This window comes from Sminthopsis crassicaudata, chromosome 2 (genome assembly GCF_048593235.1).
Source record: "Sminthopsis crassicaudata isolate SCR6 chromosome 2, ASM4859323v1, whole genome shotgun sequence".
Taxonomy (NCBI): domain Eukaryota; kingdom Metazoa; phylum Chordata; class Mammalia; order Dasyuromorphia; family Dasyuridae; genus Sminthopsis; species Sminthopsis crassicaudata.
The window spans coordinates 439,559,594-439,578,042 of NC_133618.1; the positions used below are offsets into that span (position 1 = coordinate 439,559,594).

At 35.7% G+C, this 18,449-nt stretch overlaps 1 protein-coding gene across 2 annotated transcripts in view; it reads right to left on the bottom strand.

The window, feature by feature from the left end:
- TRPC4AP (transient receptor potential cation channel subfamily C member 4 associated protein) overlaps positions 1-18,449 on the bottom strand; it is an 82,039-nt gene that overhangs the window by 47,959 nt on the left and 15,631 nt on the right. For both annotated transcript variants that reach the window (XM_074292479.1, XM_074292478.1), the window contains exons 4-7: positions 13,914-13,971; positions 10,350-10,405; positions 8,950-9,078; positions 3,157-3,358 (exon numbers count right to left, since the gene is read on the bottom strand). In XM_074292479.1, coding sequence (XP_074148580.1) covers positions 3,157-3,358; positions 8,950-9,078; positions 10,350-10,405; positions 13,914-13,971 — 445 coding nt within the window. The remainder of the gene's footprint in view (positions 1-3,156; positions 3,359-8,949; positions 9,079-10,349; positions 10,406-13,913; positions 13,972-18,449) is intronic.

Consider the following 18,449-nt stretch of genomic DNA (forward strand, 5'->3'; position numbering starts at 1 on the left):
CAGAATCACATCAATCAGTCAATTAATCAATAAATATTAATTTGTCTATTATGTGCCAGGCACTGTTCTAAAAATTAGGGATACAAAAAGAGGCAAAAGACAGTTCCTATCCACAAGGAGCTTAAAATCTAATAGGGGAGACAACATAAAAACAAATATATATAAAATGTAAGTGCTATTGTTGTAGAATCATTTTTCAATAAGGTTTGACTCTTTGTGATCTCATTTGGGGTATTCTTGGCAGAGATACTAGAGTGGTTTGCCATTCCTTTCTCCAGATCATTTACAGATTAAGAAACTGAGGCAAACTGGGTTATATGACTTGCCCAAGGTCATATAGCTAGTATTCAGGAAGATGACTCTTCCTGACTCCAAGCTAAGCATGCTATCCACTTCCACACCTACTGTAAGCAAGCTATATACAATATTAGTATGAAAAAATTAACATAGGCAAGGAACTAGAATAAAGAGGATATGGGAGAGGCAAAGATGAGGAAAAAAAAGCTAGAGACTTTTATTTTTGATCCATGATGTGCTATGGAGGCAATGACTAAAAGAGTGAATGAAAAAAAAAAAACATTAAATGATTACTTAAAAAAAAAAAAAAAAAAAAAGATGGTCTGTAAGCAAGAGAAGTCAATAAATAAGCAGAGGAGAAAGAGTATTCCAGGCACGGGATATAGCCAGAAAGAATAATCAGAGATAAATATGGAGTGTCTTGTTTGTGGAACAGCCAATAGGCCAATGTCACTAGACTGAAGAGGATATGGCAGAAAAAGAAAGGAACTAGGTTTTAATGGGCTTTGAATACCAAATAAAGCATTTTATATTTGATCCTAGAGGCGTTAGAGAACTTTACTGAGTGGGAAAGTGACATGATGAGACCTACACTTGAGGAAAATTACTTTAGTGGCTAAATGGAAGATGGTTTAGAGAGGAGAGACCTAAGACAGGCAGACCCACAAGCAGGCTACTGCACAAAAATCCATCCATGAGACAATGAGGGCTTGCACCACAGTAGTGGCAGTCTCAGAGGAGAGAAGGGGCCCTATTCCAGAGATGTTGCAAAAGTGAAATTGACAGGCCTTGCCAACAGGTTGAATGGAAGGTAAGATATAATGAGGATGACTCCTAGATTTTGAGTCTGAGGGGCAGGGAGCATGGTGATGCCCTTTATGATACTGGGGGGTAGAGACAGGAAGGATTTAGGAAAAAAGGTGAATTATGTTTTGTATAATATATCTATTGGACATCTAGAGATATTTGAAAAGCAGTTAGAGATATGAGACTGGAGGTGAGCAGAGAGTTTCAGACAAGAAAAGTTGATTTGAGAATTATCATCATAGTCCTCTCTTCTAACAAATACAGTCCTATAGTTAGTCTTCCTCCTTATTGTAACCTTGAGTTTATGTATGCCTCCTTGTTTATCCCCAATGATCTGTCTTAATTTCTCTTCTCTACAGATCCTCTCTCCTTTGCTGATTTCAATAGCTCTGGAGGATTGATAATTAAATGCAGATGATTCCAAAATATGTGTACATATATAAATACCTAAATGAATACAAATATATGTGAATGTGTGTGTTATACACATATGTCTCCTAAATTTTCAGTTATTTGCTAGATCTCTTATCAGCATCTCAAATTCAACATGGCCAAAATGTAATTCATCACTTTCCCTCTCCAATCCTATTCCTCTTCCAAACATGCCTATTTCTAGGAGAATAACCACATTTTCCCAATAATCTAAACTTGAAACATCTGTAATTATACTAAACTCTGTCATTCCTCACCTCCACATTTGAATATCCAATTAATAAGTCCTGTGGATTTTATTTCCACATCATCTTTTGTATTTATTCCCTTCTCTTCACTCTTAGAGCAACTCACCCCTTCTTATCTGAACTAGAACAGCTTCCTAATGGACTCCCTACTTCCATTTTAATACTTTTCAGAAAGCTCTGAAAACCAAGTTATTAAGACACATGTCTAAAGTTTCTAGTCCCCTTTCAAAAACTCAAAAAGTAGCTCCAATGTTTCTAGAATAAGAGCTGGGCTCCTTATCCCAGCATTTAAGGCCATCTAGAATTTGGATCCAATCTACCTTTCCATTTCTCCCTATGCCTTTTCAGACACTGTACATCTATAATTCAGCTAAATGAAACTACTATTTCCAGAACACTCCATTTCCTGCTCCCATTATTTACACAAACTGTTCCTGCCTGCCTTCTCCCACCTTCCTACAAGCCTGGAATATACTCCCTCCTCATCTCTGTCTCTCAAAATGTTTATGTTGCTTCAGGCCTATTCAGCTTAGGTACTACCTCCTTTATGAAGATTTTTCCCTTATCCCCCTACTTGTCAATAATCTCTCTTTTCTCAATTGACAACCCAATCATCTTCTACAAAACATGCAAAAGAAAATTTTTCCATATCTCCCTTTATAAAGCAAACCAAAAACTCTGAATTTTTTTTTTTTAAATCATAAGGGCATATTTTCTTCCTTCCTGCCAAACAGTGATCCATTGGGGAAGAGAAATTCTAATAGGGAAATAAGCATAAAAAGGGAAAACATCTACAGAGCAATTTTATTTCTACTTTGTAAGGAAAGGAACATGTTGACAGCTACTAGTATTCAGTAATTTTTACTTAATAAGCTGTCTACATGTTTTATACCCCTAACATAATGTAAACTTCTTGGAAGAAAATATTATGTCTAGTATATTTTAGTATGGTCAGTCTCTTAAACATAGCAGGTACTTAATAAATGTCTGAATTAAATTAATAAAGTAATTTAGGAACAAAATTGTATATCACAGAACATTATAAAATAAAAACTTTTTTCTCTTCCATATCTCTACTGTATTCTTTAAATGTTAATCTTACATAGCTCCCAGTTATGGGATATTAAAGGAAAACTTGTAGGAGAAAAAAATCCAAATAATCTCTTAAAATTTTAAATTTTTTTAAGGTTAAAAAAATAAACAAGTATAGTTCTACCACAGTGTATCTACTGGTACATATTGTTACAACATGAGCCTCCAAATTCTGGGAGAATTAAAAAGAAGAAAAAGTCTTACCTAACAAGGTAAGCTTTCAATAAAGGTAATTGTCAACAAGAAAATGTGTCATGGTCTGAGAGCCAAGGCTACTTACCTTGGTTAATTTCAGCACGAGTAGGACCCAGATTTTTCTTCTGCTGGGCATTTTTGGCAAGAAGTGTATGTTTGTCATCACTTCCAGTGTCAAGCTCTGATATTGTGACAGCCAGAATTCTGCAAAAGTTAGCAAGCTGCTGTTGATCAAAACTGGAGACTAAAGTAGCAAGGTTGGGAATATCTTCCAACCGGATCATCTCCTGCAAAAAACACAAAAGAAAAATTTTCCATATACTCCCACTTTATAAAACAAACTGGAAACTCTTTTTAATTTTTTTTTTAAACAGTAAGGACATATTTTTGTCCTTCCTGCCAAATAGTGATCCACTGGGGAAGAAAAATTCTAACAGGGAAATAAGCATAAGAAGGGAAAGTACCTACAAAGCAATTTAGTTTCTACTTTGTAAGGAAAGGGGCATGTTGACAGCCACTAGTATTCAGTAAATACTCCTGGCCATGGCCCACTCCCAATCAGAAATATTTTTGCCAGAAACTTTTTTTTAATTAAAATTTTTTTTTCTCTCTTCCAATTTTCTCCTCCCCCTCCACTAAAAGAAAAGAAACCAAAACACATCTAGATAAGTAAAATAAATTTCTGCATTATATGCTAGTGCCTTACAACCAAAAAGCTCTCTCTCTATAGCCTACAACACTTGAAATATCACTGAGTCACAGGCCAAATTTCTTCCATGTAGTACTTGGGCTTTAAAAGCTGGCATTTCACTTTTAATTTTTATATCCCCATCACAGGAAAAGAAGGTAGAGGAAAGGGAAAAAAATAATCTCAAATAATGGAAGAGAAATATTGTATATTCTTGGCTTTTGACTGTTGAGTTCTGCCCTGAATTCTTAGCTTCCAAGATGTGGTAAGGATAATGAGCGGGAAAATAATGGACTCACTATTCCTTCATCAATCTCCTCTCCAATCACTTGAAACTAAGGTTTTAGCATGATCCTTTCCCTCCTTACTCTGGTGCCAAAGAACATAGATTAAAAAAAAAAAAAAAATCACAAAACATTCATAACAGAATGGTTTTAGAATAACCCTCTCATTTTGTAAATGGGGAAACCAAGGAAAGAAGTATGGAGAAATTACTTAAGGTTACATAATGAGTAAGTGCCAGAGGTTCACTAGAACTCAAATCTTCTGATTTCCCAGCCAGTTCTTCCTACCATACCACAGATGCCTCTTTTTAGATCTTTTTCCCCTACTTTGTCTGCTCTTCCTTTTCATAAACTGGAAAAAATAAATGGTAAAAAAGAATAAAGCCCTTTCATTGAAGGTACAATGGATTGGCCTAGAGCCCTTTATAAAAGGTCAAGAGTGTACACACACACACACACACACACACACACACACACACACACACACACACTGTACTTATATGAAGCTTAGGACAAGACAATTAGCCATTTGTGCTTCATCAAACCAGAACAAAGGACTAGGCCTAGGGAAAATTCAGCAGGAACAATGAAATGGAAGCCTAGTTGAAAAACAGATGAACTGAGAGTAAAGGGTACTAGGAAAGAGGAGCACACAGACTTCTTATCAAATAATAACAACCGACCCACATATTCTCTAGGAGGCTCTTTCTATATACCTTAGCTAATAAGAAATCTGATTTAACATGTATTTCAACATATTTAACATGTATTGGACTACCTGCAAGGCAGGGGAGAGGGTGGGGGGAAAGAGGGGAAAATTTGGAACAAATGGTTTTGCAAGGGTCAATGTTGGAAAAATTACCCATGCATACGCTTTATAAATAAAATACGCTTTAGTTAAAAAAAAAAAAAAGAAAAAAAAAAAGAAAAAAAAAGAGACGATATATAACTGCTGATTAATATGCTACTTTTCCATCTATTAAAAAATCCTTTTTATATTTATGTATACATAGATCATAAGTGTCCTTAATGTGAAATGGTATTGCTATAAAGATTTTTGGAAGGATATTTTCTAATAAACCAGATCTTTACAATCTTTAAAAAAAAAAAAAAAGGGGGGGGGGGAGGAAATCTATTAACTGGAAGATGTAATGTACAAGAGGCTGTGGGCCCCATATTAAGAGGCACACACAAAATTTCCAAAGAGTGAGAAAATGGTCCCTTATGAAATGAGAACTAAGAAACAATATGAAAAGGATGAAATTAAGCCATCTGGAAGTATTCACTCTAAGAGACATCTGAGTTACTAGAAAAGCATATCCACCACAGTAAAATGGTATCCTGATTTATGACTTGGTCCCACATGGATTTAAATATACATAAATCAATTCTCCTGATCATTCCTAGTGAATTTAAAATATTGAGTTCACAAAATTACAAAGCTAAACATTATTGCTTCCCACCCAGATCAAGATATTCCATAAGCTGCTTCTCATTTAGGCAGGCATTTAAAATCCTACAAATTCTTATAGTATCCTTCCTTTTCCATATAGAAATAGTCATTTGATTTTGCCATCAACCATAAGCATTCCATTTCCATGTTCATGGATTCTGAAATTACTTATCTGCTTGTACTTTTTTTTTTTAATCATTTCATCTTTTCCTAATAAGCCTTGTGATCCATACCCCCATTCTTCTTTATTGTGATTTTCATTTCCTCTACCAGTCAGATCTTTCCCAGGCCAACATTCCTATACTGACTACACTCTCCCTCCTTCCCTATCTTGATCTCTTTAAGAGCTAGTTCAACTCTACACTATCCTCTACTCCTGCCCTTTGTCCATTCAGGAGGAATACCTTCTTCCTTTATCTTTCATCACTCAGCTATCTTCCCTGACAATTTCCCTCTTCACTCTTGTATCAACTGAAGAGGTTCTCCTTTTCAAGGCTAAACTACCAAATGCAGCTCTGACCCCCCTCCTCATCTTTTCCAGCAAACTTTCTATTATCTCCAGTCTTCCTCTAATCTTCAGTCTCCCTCTCTCTATTAGCTCCTTCCATACTACCTACACCATTTCCAAGTTTCCTCCACTTTTAAAAATCCTCAGTTGATCTGACCAACCTCACCACCTATCTTTTCATAAGCCTTTGCCCTTTCTTAGCTACATTCCTCCATTATACTTTCTTACTTCTCATTCTCTTCTGATGTCATTTAATTCAAATTGTTTTCTTCAAGAGTTAGTGATAGTCTCTTAATTGTCAAATCTACTGGTCTTTTCTCAATTCTGATCTTTTTTGACTTCTCTATAGCATTTAATACTATATTTCCTCCTAGATATTCTCTCTTCTCTGCATTTTGTGATGCTGCTCACTTTGTTCTCTTCCTACCTAACAATTCTTTCTCAATCTCTTTTTCTGTATCTTCGTTGTCATCATACCCTGTAAGTATAAATTCCCCTTTAAAGCTCTATTCTGGGCCCATTTTTCTTTTCTTTTTATACTATATCATTTGGTGATCACATTGGTTCCCATTGATATGATTTCTTTTTCTGGTTTAATTAAATTAAATTTTTTCTCTCTTCCTCCCTCTAGATAGCAAGCAATTCACATGTTTAATCCTTCCAACATATCCCCACACTTATCATGCTGCTCAAGAAAAACTAGATCAAAAAGGGGAAAAAAAAAATGAGAAAAGAAAAAACCTAAGCAAACAAACAACAAAGGTGAAAATTTTTTAAAGGCTCTTCAGAATGTGTTCCCTTACTACTTTTTCAATCTTCTTACACTTTAATCTCCCCATGTTTTAAAATCTATCTCTATTAACTATTTGTCACATTCCATTTCCTCTCTGTGCTTTTATCCTAGATGTCTTTCATATCTTGAATGTTCTCCCTTCTCAATACTACCTCTTAACTTTACTGGCTTCCTTCAAGACTCACTTAATTCCATCTTCTACTGGAGGCCTTTCCCAGTGCCACAACTTCTATTGCCTTCCCCTTTCAATCTGCCTTCCAGCAACTCTATATATAACTTTACATACCTAGTTTTCATGTTTTTCTTCCTTAGAATGCTAGCACCCTGTAACAGGATTATTTTTCTTTGCACAATTCCCAGCACTTAAATAAATGCAGTTGACTGACTTTCCAGCCTTATCTCTACAACAAATTAAGCTACTCCTTGTATACAGTCAGAATTTTTCCATCTCTTGTCTATTTGTTTGCATTGTTCCCTATGCCTACAATACCATTTGGATGTTCCTCCCTTTTGTAATCTTAGATAACTTGAAAAATGTTACAAAGAAAAGCATGCTGGATTCAGAATCAGGGGGCCGGGGTCTACATCCCAACTCTGCCATTTCCTTCCTATGAAACTCTGGGCACATCCATTAACCTCTCTAAGCTTCACTTCCTTGTTTAGACAATGAGAAGGTTGAACAAGGAGGTCTATGAATCCAAATCTTTGATCTCACAAACCTGTGATCTAGTTCTTGGCAACATAGTATAAGGAAATTTGAAGAGAAAGAGAATACATTCATCTGAAGAGAAATTACATAGGTGGCAGCAGTTGAACTGAGCTTTTCAAGACAGGAGGATTTAGAAAGGCAGAGATGAGAAGGAAGTCAATTCTAGACATCTCAGGTATGGTCTATGTAAATGCACAGAAGTTGGAAATGGAATTCTGAATTTGAGGAACAGCTTCTAATTTAGTTTGAATGGTGTAGTGTGTGTGTGACCTTACCCTTTTACAAATGTTAACTCCAATACCAGCTCCTCCATGAAATAAAAACAACAAAAACTAACATTTATATAGTGCTTACTATGTGCCAGACACTGTGCCAAATACTTCATGATTCTTATCTCATTTGATCTTTTCAACAAGATCTGCAAGATAAGTGCTATTATTATCCCCCTTTTATAGTTGAAGAAACTGAGGTAAAGATTATGTGTCTGAGCCTAGATTTGACCTCATTTCCTGATTCTAGGACTAGTACTCTTTCGAATATGCCACTTAACTACACAACATGAATGAAAGAAATAAAAATAATCTTTCCTTCTTTTGATCTTGTATATAACTCTTTGTGATTCTCTTAAACTACAGAGGAAGTAACAAGAACACTAGATTTGGAATCAGGAAGAGTGGAGTTCAAATCCCATCTCAAATCCATACTAGCAAACATGGCTAAGTCATTCAATATCTCTTTGCCTTGGTTTCTTGGATAGCCTCCAAAGGCTCTTTCAGCTCTAAATATGTGTTCCCATGATCCTGAGTCAATTATCCTCTCAAAGGCTCAAGTACTTCCCTAATACTTGTTAGCTAAATTGCAGAGAGACTGGTAGAGGGAGCTTGAACATCAAGAATCTTCCATGCCCAAGACAACAGAGATTCCTAGCACGTTAGTAATGGCTAGGAGAGTACTCTACACACAGCATGTAGTTAGTAGATGCTGGATGACTAATATGAAAATGTTTAAAATGACTATCCATGTATAATTTATATGATTGCTTGCTATTTTGGCGAGGGGAGAGAAGAAGAAAAAATCTGGAAATAAAAATCTTACAAAAGTGAATGCTAAAAACTATTTTTATATATAATTGGAAAAAATAAAATACTATTAAATGGGGGAATTTTTTTTAAATTAATAAATGTTAGCTGACTAGTTTTTATTTGACCTAGAAGAATGTGCGTGTGGCATAAGCTTTCTGCTAGAGCACAGTATCCTGATATCAGGGACCATGTCTTGGCTACCTCCAATTCAGCCATAGCTGGTGCTTAGTACAGTGCACAGAACATAGTATATAATTAATAAATGGATGCTCAATGAATAAACAAATGAATAAATTAATTCAGCATCATATTGTCATCCCAGGTTCAATCCCAACTAAGTCAATATTGAGACAAAACTCACCTTTTTAACACCCAGAATGTCTTCAATGAGGGTTGCTGTTTGTAAAAATGTTTTCCTATTTGTCATCAGTGTAAACAAGAAGAGGACAAAGTCATTTCTTTCTGCCAGACGCTTTGTAACGCCATCAGTCTGTTAAAAGGAAAAACAAAAAACAAAAACTCCTTCAATCTGTTAAAAGCTATATTGGATAAAGGCTGGTGTTGACAACATACTGTTGATATATACATATAATTAATCCCACCAACATGTACTTGGATCATGTTGCAAGCAAATATAGCCGCTTAGCTAGGATGCCACTTACCTATTTCCTCATTATTCAATACTGGAACAGAATATTTCTTGTAAGAACAATTTCAACTCCTATTTGATAAGATATAACACATCTACTAAAAAAAAAACTGTTATCCTCAGGCAGGATATGTCCTGTATATGACCCATACCATATATGACCATAATGTGATAAGTTTTTCTTTAGTTCTCCTCTAAACAAGATAGAGGAACATTCCATATCCTGAAATCTTTTAAGAAGATTTAATCAAATGTATAAATGAAAAAAATTCTGTTCATAAGAATTTTCAAATGGAAAATGCTTTAATCCAAGAGATAGGATTAAATTAAGCAAAAAGTCAAAAGTCAAGAGTATTGAAGAAGACTCCAACTTTGAAGAAAGATGGCACAATATATAGTGGCAGGATGACAAAAGGAAAAGAGCACTGAAAGTATTCCTAAGGCCTGGGTTCTACTCCAGGATACTACCCAGGACTCTATTGCCACTCAGTTATGTGACACTGGGTTAAACACTGCACCTTTCTCACCTTGTCTTCTCATCTGAAAATTGAATAATTATAACTCTGCCTGCCTAATAGGATTTTTGTGAGGATCAAGTGAAGCAATGCATGTGGCAAATTTAAAAATTCTCTATAAATGCACAGTATCATTAAAAAATAGTAATAACAGTAATAACAACAAGGCACATAAACTAAAATTATTTTATTTTGCATTTAGTAGTCTCCTAAGGGGAAGTAAAGGCAATGACATTGTTTTTTCATTTAACAACTCTATTGATAGAGTATAGAAGATAATTTATAAATCAACCAAAACCATAGGAATCCCTGAAGAACTAGGGATCAAAAAGAATATTCCCATTATCTTCCCAAGCTTAGGAATCTTGAAGAAAAAGATCAAAACTCAGGATCAAAGAAGCTGATGGCCTTCCAGGGACAGACAAAGGAAATATTTGTCTAATCACCTCGCTCTAGTGAATTATGATGTCTCCTGAGAATATAAAATGGTTAATTTACAAAAATATCCCTTGCTGATTTGGCCAAAGCATTAGAAAAGTTCTCTTTCCAATGTACCAATGAAACAAAAATCAGAGTCCCCAAAGTAGAGATACTTACACAAATACATGTATTATACAAGATGCTTAAACAGTCCTTGGTCAGATCATCACTTACTGAAAGAAAAAAAACAATTTGTTATTAATGCTGGAATGAATCACTTCAACAAGAGGCTAAACAAGTATAGAGGTTAACCATAATACCACCAAAAGAAAATTTCCTTTTTTTTTTAATCAGCTGCAAAATTCAAAATCCAAAGGGGGTCAAGTATGGCTGTGAACAGCAAAACACATTTTAAAATAAAAATATGTACAAACCCCAGTAATCAATAACATCATGCTGTTATTACCTCAAGGATGGTAGTATTTCATTTTCATCTCTGTGTCCCCAATGCCTAACACATAGAAGGCAACTAATAAGTGCTTACTGATCAACAAAAGATATCCGACACACACACATTCCCTCTCTCCCTCTCTCTCCCTCTCTTCCTTCTCTCTCTTTCTCTCCCTCTCCCTCTCTCAGCATGAGAGTCTATCCAATAGTCAAATCAGATTCTCTCCAAGTGTCCTAGTACATAATTCCAGAACCTTTGCCCTCACCACTACCCTGTGCTAGAGTTTGGCCTACATAGAGCAATCTCTCTGAATATTTTTTCTGAGGAGAAACTGTGCCAATAATTCTGAATGAAATAAAGAATACTGATTCTCTAGGAAATCTTAGGGCTATTAAGGTAGACACCAAATCTTAATCCCTGGTTTTTTCTATCTTGATTTTTACTTCCCAGAGAAAGCAGCATTAGTGAGTTGGTCTAAGAACAAACAGATCCGACATAAAACTAAGTGATCTATGTTACCTTCACAATAATATCTTCAAGGCATTTTAAACAGACTCCACTATAACTGCAACAACAGACTATCATGTCATTTGTCTGATCATTAAAGATATAAATAAAATAGACAATGACTAGTTGATAAGTGTTAAGTCCCAATATTAATTCTCCTTACAGCCAGACAACTTTCCATTCCAATTTTGACATTATTCTTCCTGAACTACTACCTGTAACATCATATTTACAAAACTGATGACTGAGGTTAGGTAGAGTATACCAATATCACAAAATGTGCAGGAACTCAAACTAGTTAGCGTCAGTTCATTGCATCCCTCACTTCCTTAGAGTATAAGCAACACCCTTAAGGAGCTTCCAAAGAAGAAAACTGGATTCTTGTCACATGACCTCTAAATTACTCCCTTTTTCACAATTTGACATATATAATTTAGGGTAATGACTTAAGGTCTTTAAACCTCAACCCTTCATCTTCTAGACTTATGCAAGTTCCAAGTATTTGACTAGGAGGTCTAAAAAGATGAAAATGACATGTGATGTTCTTCCTCAGTCTGCTTGTTTAGAAATGGATACTCTTCTTTCAGCCCATGGTGTGGTGCTTGTTTTAATTCTAAAAAGGATTAAATGGAAAAGTTTGAATGAATGCTGATAGACACTTCTAGCATAAGCTACTCCTTGTCAATCACTGCTATTGCTTCCTTAGGACAAAACTGCATTGCTCACAATCAGAACAGACTCAATATTACACTAGCAATTCAAAGTCTCCCTATCAAGTCAGCTCCTCCAGGAACTCTATGTTAAAAAAGAAAATATCTGTCTGAAATAAGTTGAAATGGGAATCCAACCTTACATACCTTAATTCTTTCCTGCTAGTCTAGAAGGTAAACCTATTACTCACCCCATGAGGCCAAAATAAGTTTTTCAGCAGATCACAAGCCAGAGAACAATCTGACCACTTACAAAATCATACCAAATATCATCTTCCATAAGGGAAAACTGAACAATACTCTGAACATACTCCTACTTCCAAGTGTAAACCAAAAAGAACCTACAGTAAAACCTTGTTATAAAGACACTTGTTGGTGTGTCTACTAACCTAGACACTCATTCTTGCAACAATGTAAAATAAATCTTTCTTGCATTCAAAACAAACAAAAACTAAAAACTTGTTTCACCTCAAATTCATTTTTGAAATAGAGCATGGTCACAAAATTGACATCACACCTCTGCTTGAATGCCTCAGTGGCTGCCTACTGCCACTAGGACAAAAACTCCTGGGCCTGGCATTTGAAAAGCTCGCCACAATATGGCTTCAATCCACTTCTTCACTCTTACTTCATACTCCCCTATGTTCTAGCCCTTATCAGTGCAACTATCTGCCTCCAAACACTTATGCAGGCTGTCCTATAAGCCTAGAACACCATCCTCCTCCTTTTTGCCTTTTTGGAATCCTTTTGGAATTTGAAACTCCCTCCAAGGTTTAGCTCAAGTGTTACCTACTCTAAAAGATTTTCTAAGACAGCCACAGGGGTCAACTCTTGCTTCCATCAACTTTCCTAGCATTGTCTCTTAGGTCACCCATCTATTCCTAATCCTATAGTATACTTACCTGTATTCATTATGTATCAGTCAGACAGAATATTGAAAGCAGGGACTCTCATCTTTATTTCTGAATCCCCAGCATCTAACACATGTCTTTTACACAATAGGCACTTTCATGATTTGCTGAACTACAGCCTATGTTAAATTATATCTTCCATAAACAATAGTAAACAACATTATTGTTTTTTACTTTACTAGCTTACAAACTGCTTACACACATCTCACTTGAAATTTTACCAAAAAAAAACCCATGTGTTTTAAATACAGGTGTTTTATTTTCATTTTACGGATAAGGAAACTGAAACTCCAGAAGTTAAGTGGTTTGTCCATGATAACACGTAACTAATTTGTCAAAAGTAAGATCTGAACTAGGTTTCCTGACTCCCGGTACAGAGTTCTATATAATACCTAATGTTATTTCTGTATATGTATGTAGTAATACACAAGAAAACCTTAATTAACCAGCATACTTAGGGAACTCAGGGGACAGAAGAGGAAATCTGATTAACTGAATTTTCTAGTAGATGATTAAGTAAAAATAAATATGGGCTCGGAGTTCTGGTTTTTCCATTATGTTATTGGATAACTTGGAGCAAATACTTCATTTCTCTGGGCCTCAGTTTCTTTCACTACAAGACTGAGGGATCTGATGTGCCTGCCAATGCTAATATCCTCCAAGAACAGCAATAGGACAGGGTTTTCCTGTTATATGGAGTATAAGAGTTAGAATTGACTGTCCCATATTTCAGCCCTATAAGCTGCTACATAACCCCTCCTAAAGACCTGTACCCATGAGGAAAGAAAATCAATTATTGGTAAATTTTATCTTTTTTTTTTTTTTTTTAACTTTTAAGTTAATCCTATTACTTACAAAGACCATTAATTGTCTTTACAAATTTGCCAAATTTGTAATTCTTGCTTGGGCCATGGTAATCTTCTCTGTTCCAATTTTAGTATATATGCTGCCTAATTGAGCACAAGACCATTAATTGCCAAAACATGAATTTCTTTTTTTTCCTTAGACAATACAGACTGAGTTATAGAGCAGTGAATTCTTCTTAACACATGAATATCATTCTCCCAAAGAGTCACAGAAACTAAGTGTTAAGATTTTAGAACTGATGTGGAGGAAAGCACAACAAACAAGGGCTTTAAGAGACAATGACAGGCTCACTTACTTTTCTGTTTCTTTTTCTGAGTAGTAAGTGTAGGTCTCATAAGAATTTCCACAAGGAGCTATTAAAAAAAGAATTGAATTAAATCTACAAAGTCATTTCAAATTACAAGTTATGGCCTAGTATTGTCTGTGTCAGCTCGGGGCTCAATATGCTCTTCCCAAGACTTTAAGACCCTCCCACACATCTCTACATGGCATAAGAGGCAGCAAAATGGAATAACAATAATCCATTAAATTTGTCTCATGTTTTACAATTCATACTTTTACATCTATTATGCCATTTCACCCTCATAACCACTTTGTGAGGGAAGCAGAGCAGAGATAAATATCCTCAATTTTATAAATGACAAAACCAAGGCTCATAAAAATTAAGTGACTTGCCCAAGATTTTATGACTTATAAGGAGAATCAGGAGAGCTGAATTCAAGTCCAAACTCCACCAATGAATAAGATGCATGACCTTGACTAAGTCATTGTTCCTCTAGGGACTTCAGTAGCCTCCTTTATAAAATGAGGATATTTGAAACTAGATTATTTCTGCAATCCCTATCATAAATTCTCCTTTCTGCTTTCACAGTGATATGCAATACTACAATTATGGCCAATGGAATATAACCTGTTCCCAACATGATTCATAAAGCAATATATACTAAAAATAATTTTTTAAAAAAGGAATATATCCTGAATTGTCAATCATACTTATAAAATCACCATTTACCCTCTGATAACACCCTTCCCCAGCTTTATATGCTGAAGTCCTCTCTTTACCTTGCAGCTCCAATGCTGCCTCTTCTATAAGGCTGTCTCTGGCTTTCTCTGTTAAAATAGATTAGGTAACAGCTCCCTCCTTTGACCTTCTAGCACTCTGCTCCCTTATAACTGTACTTGTTTTTAGTCATATCACAATTCTCTGAGTAACGTGTATTATCAGACTAAGGTCTTTGAGAGCAGAAAGCTATATCTTATTCATCTTCGTATCTCTAATGGACTTAGCACAGTGCAATGAATATAGAAGAAGCTTAGTACACATGTAATAAATGAACCAACATTTGTTTCTGTGCTATTCCCCTTTTAGTAATAGAAAAATTTCAGCTTAACACAGATGAATTCCTTAGGTTCAGTATTTTAACTTCTACTCTAGGACACAAATTAATATTCTTGAGATTTCTCCAAAGGTAGATTTAGCAAAGCAGCTCTAATATCCTGAGATGAGAGAGTTATGTGGCAACTGGATGCAGTCTAATATTAGAGAATATTTTCAAAAGCAAACAGCTGATTCAGCAGGCAGGCTCAGCAGGAAAGGGCCCACTGACAGAAGGTCAGAGAAGTATACATTGATTTGGGGAAAGGCTCAAATTCCAGAGCTGATATGGGAAATTCTGGTGAGACCAACCTAATATTAAGGAGCTAAGACAAAAAATAAATCCAACTTGAACTGTTGCTACGGGGCTGTGGTAGAGGCAAGGTACCTTCTAAACAATAACACATTTCCATTGTAATGGGAAGGGCACTGCACTCAGGGTTCTAACTCTAGTTCTCTGAATGGCCTACCATGTATGGTATGATAAAGTTGTAAGCTTAAGCAAGTATCAAATGATTCTGTCAAATGAGGAAGCTGCATGATATCTAAGGTCCCTTATGGCTCTAAGGTACTCTTTTAAGAATTGCTGTTAGTGTTTCCCTCCTTTCTTCCCCTCCACTCTCTCTCTCCCTACTTCCCTCTCTAATTGTATTCAGTTCCTAATTCCCATAGGGCTGGGTAAGAAAAGATATACAGCTCAAAAGTTTGCAATTAATGAAGTCCCAGGAGGAAAACATATCTTCTCATCAGTACCATGGAAACAGCCCACTAGTTTTAGGTTCTATATGGTACCCAGCTCAGCAGAGGACTTAAGTTATCTTCACATGCCCTTCTAGCTTCCAAGACACAGGCATACTCTGACAGCATACAAAAATGAAGCAAATACTTTGTGATATTTTAAGTGCCTCATATTTCAAAGCAACTGCTATGTAAGCAATTGCCTAAGGGAGGAGAATTTATTGATGTGACCTTTACTACTTAAAATTTCAATGGTTTTCCTATCCTTGATGTAATTCACAGTGGCTGTTCTATATATAACTGGAGCAAAATATTTTATAAATCATAGCATATAAAGAGCTGGAAGAGACCTCAGGTAACCTAGTCTAGTGTTAGAGGTGAAGAGCCTGAATCCCAGAGGGAAAGTGAATGCCTAAAGTCATACAGCTAGTTAGTGAAAAAGCTAGAACCAGAATGCAGATCTCCTAACCGCAAGCATACAGCTTTTGCCGCCTTTATCAGGATAGCACTAAGAAAGAACAACAGTCCAGAAATCTAGGGGTTGGAATGGACAATCCCACCAGCACCTTGTAACTATTCTATATATATATAAAATCTTAAAATAGCACAATTCTGTAGAAGAGAATAGGTAGCTAGATGTTACAGTGGATAGAGTCTGGGTCTGGAGCCAAGAAGACCTGAATTCAAGTGAGGCCTCAGACACTTACTAGCTGTGTGATCCTGAACAAGTCATGTAACCCTGTTTGCCTCAGTTTCCTCATTTGTAAAATGAACTGGAGAAGAACATGGCAAACCACTCCAGTATTTTTGCTAAGAAAATCTCGAATGAAATCATAAAGAATCAGACAAACTGAAAGATGTAAACCACAAAAATAAGAGAGAAGACTAGTAGCCAACCCACTATCCTTGTCAAAGTCACCATGTCCTAAGCAAGCCTTTGTCACCACCACATCCCAGCTGAAGTGACAGAGTGACCCTCATTTAGCTGAGGAGTTGTAAGAATTATTGACCTTCAAAGGATGATCTAGTTATTTCTCTCTTTAGGATCCAATTGTAAAAACTTCTAAGACTAAAAAGTAAAATAAGAGAATGAAGCTAATGTCCCATACCCAATATAAATCTTCCAAAAAGCCCAATAATTAAATGACAACATGAACACAAATTCCTTTCTCCAGGAAAAAAAAAAAAAAAAAATCACTTCCTTCAGCATAAATCCACAGACAAGTTCCCAAAAGTGCTAATAAAAACTTGATCTCTAAACTATATATGATAGAATGAAGAGATTTTATAAAGATAACTATGTTAGTATTGGTAAATGAAAGACTTAAACCCTGGCTATCAGCCAGAAATCTAATTCTGCTAGAAGTAAAGAAACGGATAAACTGTTGACTGGCCTAATCAACAATTTAGGGATAGGATGCAGGAGATTAGCTTCCTAAAGACATCAGATTATCTTACTAATGAGGAAAAATTAACTCCTGATACTCTAGTGATCTTAATCTTTGGATAATTTGCTATTCCTCATTTATAACAATCAATCTCCCATCTCCATGCCCTAACACAGACTATTCCTTATGCCTGGAATGCAGTTCCTTGTGACCTCTACCTTTTGAAATCCCTTAGTTCAAATGTTACCTCCTTCATGAGGCCTGTTCCAATCTCAGATCTTAGAGCCATCCCCTAGAAAATTGCTTTGTATTTACTTATGTTTGCTGAGCAAATGAGAAAGTGACAATGTAGTATTGGAACTGATAATTGGGAGGGGGGAAAAGTTCTATGTGTAGTCAAATATATACCCTGGATTTAAACAAAGTAAACTTTTAAAAATTCAGAATTTTTCCTTAATTAAGGCTTTATAATCTCTATTCACAGTATGCATAACAAGAAGATATAGACCCCCTGATGAAAGTGATCTTTTCCTCCTCAAATTTCTTATAGTAATTTGCTTGGAGCCTTTCTTTACATTCTCCTTTATCATCCTCCTTCCCATCTTTAAAAAACCACCTAGTCCAACCCTCTCATTTCCAGATAAAGAAGTTGAAGGCCAAAGGTGTTAAGTGACTTGCTCAAGAGGTGGAATTTGGAGCCAGATTTTCCTAACTCCAAACCTAGTGCTCTATCCACTGTTCCATGATGCTTTCCTTTTATTATGATTACTTGTGTACATGTGCATCCCCTCCATCCTTCCCTAAATTAAAGTGTAAACTCATTAAAAGTAGGATCTGTGTTATATCTTGTCTTTGCCTCCTCAATTTCCACCAGAAGGCCTTTGCAAATAACAAGCACTTAATAAGGATCTGTTAAGTTGAATGACAAAACTGAAACTTCTATTTAGCTACTGTCTTTTTCATTCCAAGAGAAAGACAAATTGGAAAGAAGAGAACAAATTTTAAGCAGAAAATGAAGTCCAACAAGTGAGAAGAACATGGGAAGAGAGCACCTAGCATCTTGAAACGACTTTAAGTCTCCCAGATGAAACAAATCTTCCAGATCAGAGATAAGAGGTGTTACTTTCACTTCAGAGGTCTCTTCCAGCTCATAGAGTCTATGATTCTAATTAGATTGAAGCTGTATAGACTACTTAAACTACTGAAAACATACTCAGAAATTTCTAGAACATTTTTTAAAATGTTCTCTAAAATTTGAAGTTTTGATTTTTTTAAAAGCAGAACCACACAGTAGAGAATTAGTACCTGGTCAATAGCCACTTAATCTGCT